The 6,000-nt window shown below is 36.3% G+C and overlaps 1 protein-coding gene across 2 annotated transcripts in view; it reads left to right on the top strand.

Annotated features, from left to right (window-relative positions):
- Positions 1-269: 269 nt before the first annotated feature.
- LOC106668114 (microtubule-associated protein Jupiter) overlaps positions 270-6,000 on the top strand; it is a 34,890-nt gene continuing 29,159 nt past the window's right edge. For both annotated transcript variants that reach the window (XM_014396573.2, XM_014396570.2), the window contains exon 1: positions 270-410. In XM_014396573.2, the coding sequence (XP_014252059.1) occupies positions 349-410 (62 nt within the window). In that variant the 5' untranslated portion in view covers positions 270-348. The remainder of the gene's footprint in view (positions 411-6,000) is intronic.

Raw genomic sequence — 6,000 nt, 5'->3', positions numbered from 1 at the left:
TGCCTCGTCACATGACAGCAGTAAGTAAACCTATAGAGATTTACTAACTATACACGTTTGGGTAAAATTTTAAGGACCTTCCCTCGTTTGAACGTGACAAAGATATTATTTGATGTTTCCTATTGTCTAAATTTATTTATAATTTTATTTTAATCGTCGACCACTTATCGCGATGCTCGGCTGGTGGGGCGGGAGTGGAAGAGAGCCGGCCAGGGTGGCGAGGCGGTGGGGATCGTCGCCTGGAGTATATATTAGACTGGTGGAGGGTGGCGCGAGGTTCAGTCGACTCCGGACGGTTTCCAGCCAAAGGAGCTCAGAGATATTTCAAGTGAGTGCACCGGATCCACGATGGCAACTTATGCTGCGTACAGGCACATCGAGCTCGACAACGTGGGCTATGGAAAAAAGAGGTAAATTCATAAGACGAAATACATGTTTACGGAAAGTGCTTTCCATCATGGCATAGTGAAATCTTAAAAAAAGGTCATTAGGATAATTTTTAAATTAGTTTATTAAATTATATAACATTGAACGTACTTTGGTGGTCTAAATATAAGAAAATTCTACAACCCTTAAAAAAATGCCCAACTAAATATTAATTTCCTACTGTCAATTTTTTATTTATTTAAAAAAAAAGAATTTTTATGGAGAAATAACACAAGTTTTAACTCAAAACTGAAAGTTTTTCGGGGAAATTTCCTCTTCGTGTCTGCTAGGTGAAGAACCTGTCAGTTGCTGGATAATACAATGAAGTCATGCCAAAACTGCGAGGGTAGGCTGGCCAAAATTATCTGAAACGACCAAACAAAGTTTTTTTGCGTGTTCTTTAATCAAAACTTGATACAGTATGCAATATTGAAGTATAATTGGCACTTTAAACAAAACTTTCTAGTAGTTAAGGAATCACGCTTTATCGATCTTTTTATCAATGTTTCGTTTTCCCCCTACATGACAGTTAGGTTCACCTAAAATTTTTTCGGTACCCAAAATCCTTCGAGGCTCATGCATTTAATAATAGCTATATTTTGGCCGAAACTGCGAGAATGGGCTGGTCAAAACTATACGAAACGGCCAAACAGAATGTTTTTTACCTATTCTTTATACTTGATACAGTATACAACACATCCTCAACAGGATACGCAACGTGACATCTACAAAGCAAACACACACTTTGAGCCCTGAAGATGATCTCAGTAAAGATCGAAACGTCGGCGCGATAAAGAAAACGTTTTTCTAAACCTACATCACACCAGACCGCATCTCACTATCTCCAAATAGTCATTAATTAACGGTCACTAATTACTGCACAATTTGCAATATTGAAATATAATTGCCACTTTAAAGAAAACTTTTCAGTAGTTAAGGAATATTTATAGATCTTTTTATCAATGTTTTGTTTTCTTGCTACATGACAGGTCCATCTAAAATTTTTACGGAACACGAAGTCAAATTTATTTGGCTCGTGCATTTAATAATGGCTGCATTTTGGCTCTTTTTAAAACCGTTGACTATTAGTTAACGACTATAAGGATAAGGGAACTTAAAGAAAATAAGAAAATAAAGAATTTTCATTGTCGAGTTCCTTGCCCTTTGGTCTTGGCCTTCATTTACTACCTCGTTTCATTTCTCACGTATCTACTCGTTCAGCCTCACGCGGTTCGCCTGCTCTCAATTAGGTGTGCTCTATGCAAGTTTTATTAAATAAAGTGTTCTTTAGGGGCAATGATGTAAATTGAAAAGTAAATGTTAATTGGGGCAGCCTTCTTTTAAAAAAGGATCATAATCAAAGTGATTTATTTTGTAAAAAAAGATATCACGACATTATCATAATTTTCGTACGGTTCTTGAATGTTTTCCCACATTTCAAAATGACTAAGGTCCTTCAAAATATTAGAATTTGACAATTCGAAGTGACAAGTCTGAACTGTTCTTCTATCAGTTAGTTCGTTATCTCATCCACTGTTAAACAAAGTGTATCGAGTTTGATAATTGGTTTATCTCGAATAGTTTATTATTTGATGTTAATCTCATCGCCATTGATGATCTTTAGAACCGGCTAAGTTTGTCTCCGGGACAAGATTTATCATCTAATGATTTTCAGAGAATTAATTATTCTTCGAATGTTTTAAAGCAATTACATAATGTTAATGATATCGGTTCGAATAACAGTTTCATAGTATAAATTAAAAATGTTATCCGGGAGTAGAATCTGTAAGCGAAGGCGAACAGAGCAGAGCCTCGCCTTAACGAATTCTCGTGGCAATTGCTACCTTTTGTCATCTACACGGATGTTGAACCTTCTTTTCTCAGGACGGGGCAGAAGAATCCGCTGTGACTTTTTACATCGGTGGACAAAACACATAACGGGTCCCGGTTCGTGATTAATCGATATCGTGACTTGAAATTTACTAGGCGTGAAGTATTTTATAATACGGAGTCGATTTCGCGAAATGTAAAATAAGTGCAGTCCATTGTCCGTACGCCGATTCCCGGAGGAATTTCCGCGGAACGAATAAAACCATCCACCGTCATTAGTAAGATAACCATCCCTGGCGACTCCGTGTTTATCATCTCGGTAAAGCGTAGAACCTGCAGAAAATGCGAAACTAGTTGTGATCCGGTGGTTTCACGCGGGGGGAGGTGGGTATTATAAGTTTCGACTTCCGACGTTGAATATTTCATCTTCTGGGTCACTGTACTTCATTATTCGTAAGAAAGTTTTCCTGTTGATACCATGAAAAAATAATTACCTCATCAACTTCAAAATTGAACTGTGGCTTATTTTAATTAAAAAAGGTAAAAAAAAAAAAAAACAGAAAAAAGGAGACAGAAGGAAATAATTTATTGATATGATTCGGGATATCACGCTTCAAATGATTAAAATGATTTAGTTTAAATGGAAAGATAATTAGTATGAAGATATATCTTCCAAATCCAGGAAAGTCATTGTGTCTATTGATATACATGCGTTTCGAAAGAGATCCTCCATAAAACCAGAACTAAGACTGAACTGCCATCCCGAAGGGTTGTCACTCCGCTATGTGCTGACTTCTCAGAGAGTTCACCTACCCCGTTAGGTGGTCACTATTATCCCCCTTAAGCCAGATGCCCAGGAGTCGTTCCCAACTAACGAGGGCTTTTGACAGAAGGGTCATTTCAGCCTCCAACACGTACAAAATATAATCAAGCATAAAACTAACAAATACAATACAGTCGCGCAAAGGACTTGCTATTCCAGCGACCTTCATATAAGGTAATAAACTAATCTAAATTAGGGTCGATGCAGTAATTTTCTTAAATTGTGAGATTTCCTCCTGTGGTCTGTGGGATGATAGTTACCTGTTCTAGTTCTGGTAAGACTACATTCATATATATTCCGCCATAAACACTACACACATACAACACACACACACAGAGCTGGATGGGCGATGGTGACGCTATGTTTCACTTTCAGCCCCTTACCACTCACACTAATAAATACACGCGCTCAAACAAAACTCGTGACTTCGAGCTCAAATGGTTAGAACAGAGGTGTATTGAGCCGAAGGTCTTGGGTTCGAATCCCGCTCGTGACACTAATTTTCCATCTCAACCAAAAACCTTAGATAGAAATAATAATTAATATGGTCAACTAAGGCTTCTTCACAAGTCGCTGAGAATCGAATCCTGAGTACACGACATTTGAAAAATGGCAAAAAGAGGAAAAATTCGAACGGTTGTAGGTTGAGATAGGGAATTGGTGTACGAGAGGTTCGAAGACGTAGCTCAAATGGTTAGCGGCGTATTGAGCCGAAGGTCGTAGGTTCGAATCCCGCTCATGACACTAATTTTTCACCCCAACCAAAAACCTTAGATAAAAGAATAATTAATTGGAATAATTAATATGATCAGTTATGACAACTAAACACATATGGATTTATTTTAGATAGTCTTAATGGGAAAAAAATTTGCTTCTGTATGCTGATTTATTTTCTCAATTTACCCATACAATTTGTTGAAAATTTGTATATTCAGCATGACTTACATCGTTCTAATAGAGTTGTCAAATTCTGAATTGAACAATACAGTTTGTTATAAGAACACGAGCTTTAACAGTACAATCGTTTAAACACGGACACCCGAATAGGATATTTTTAGAAACAGTTTTTATTTTGAGTCCTTACAGTGTCTACGCGTACAAAAGACGTCCCTTCGACAGACTATCGTCTGGTTTAATTCTTAAAGCCTCCATTAAAAAACTGGAAGATAAACTGTTTTTTTACCCGGTGTATCCTTTAAATGGTCATTCATAGGTAAAGACGAAATTCTAAGTCAGTTTGATCAATGATGACATCCCAATTTCATCTTCTTTCTGTTCAGCCTTTGCATCTCAAATGGAAAGGAACGATTATAATTACATTATATTTAATGGTCTGATTGACCAATTTACTTCTTTCAATTAATTAATCTTTTTATGTAAAGTTTTGTTTGAAATGAAAAAGTTAGTGTCACGAGCGGGATTCGAACCAACGACCTTCGGATCAATGCGCCGCTGCTCAACCACTTGAGCTATCGGGACTTCGATCCACTCCGACACCGACTCCCCATCCCAACCTACACTCTTTCGAATTTTCCTTCCTTTTTGCCATTTTTCAAATTATAATTAACAGACTCGGTGATGATTCAGTAATTGTCATTATATGTTAACTCGCGGTTAAACATTTTGCGCGAAACCTATATTATCTTTTCACTTCATTTCTGTTCATTATATTTAATGTTATCATTTCGAGAATTGATTTAGCCTTCGTGCTGTATCTTTAAATAAAACGAAGACGTTCATTTTTATGTGCACATCGAAATTAGAAAAGAAGAGGAGTTAGGATCCGCTTTCACAGACCGCTTTGAAAAAACCTGATTTCTCCGTTTAAACTGTGCATTCTGGGTTGAAAGGTTCTTGTTGAAATCTTTCCAAAATTAAACAATAAAAGTGAATAAACCTCTACATATATTATGAAGTCTCGCCTTCAGCACGTTTTGAGTTCAATAATTTCACGTCCGACCGAGTCTAGAAGGTGTTTTAAATATATCCAGTCGGCTTCCAGTAAGTTTAAAATGGGACAGTAATGCTCTCATAACCCTTCAGCAAGGATCTATTTTTGTCAACTGAAATTAATGGCCAGTCAGGTGCAAAATAATAGTTGGGAATAAAAATAAGTTTATTACCATCAATTTACAATATTTACATAATTTTTTTCAAAAGAATTTTATCTTATGGAATATCCTCTTGACTAGTTTATTAATGTCTTATTATATTATTTGACTATTTATAAAACCTAAATCTCAATTTTCTGGCTTAGTTAGGTTTAACAACTTTCAGTAGTGGTCGATCACCACGTCGTAGGACCCCGCAAATAAAGTAATAAATAAAGTTTTTCTAAACGCTTCTTCAGGAATTTTGGAATTTGACAATGTGTGTCTGTTTGAAATTTCCACTTTGCGAACACGAACGATAATTATTATTACAAGTCGGATATCCTATTGATATGGTTTCTTCGCTATATTTTTGAGGTCTATTTTCCAATTTCTCTCGATCAATCGATACCGTCGGTTCTACTTCATTTTCCAAAAAGTTGTCCTGAATTTACATAGCGGTATCGATCAAGGGACCCGAAATGATTTTTATCACCCCCTCTTCGACTAGTTTTATATTATTGTTATATTTGACTCCCTGCAGACTCTCAATTTAACTAATTTATTGTTATAAAAATGTACATACTACCTATTATTTTAAACTGTTTGCATTCCTTAATGGACTGTCATACAGTCCTGTGAAAAAATTCAACACAAACTCAATAATTTTATTTTATTACATTTCTAATGTCAGTTCCGATTAATTATTCTTTTTATTTAAGGTTTTTGGTTGAGTTGAAAAATTAGTGTCACGAGCGGGATTTTCGAACCCACGACCTTCAAATGGTTAGAGCAGCGAGGTCAAGATAGCTCAAGTGGTTAGAGGAGGGG

This window comes from Cimex lectularius, unplaced genomic scaffold (genome assembly GCF_000648675.2).
Source record: "Cimex lectularius strain Harlan isolate CLEC.00 unplaced genomic scaffold, Clec_2.1 scaffold180, whole genome shotgun sequence".
Taxonomy (NCBI): Eukaryota; Metazoa; Arthropoda; class Insecta; order Hemiptera; family Cimicidae; genus Cimex; species Cimex lectularius.
Note: the sequence above shows the minus strand (reverse complement) of the source record. Positions and strands in the feature narration are given on the sequence as shown.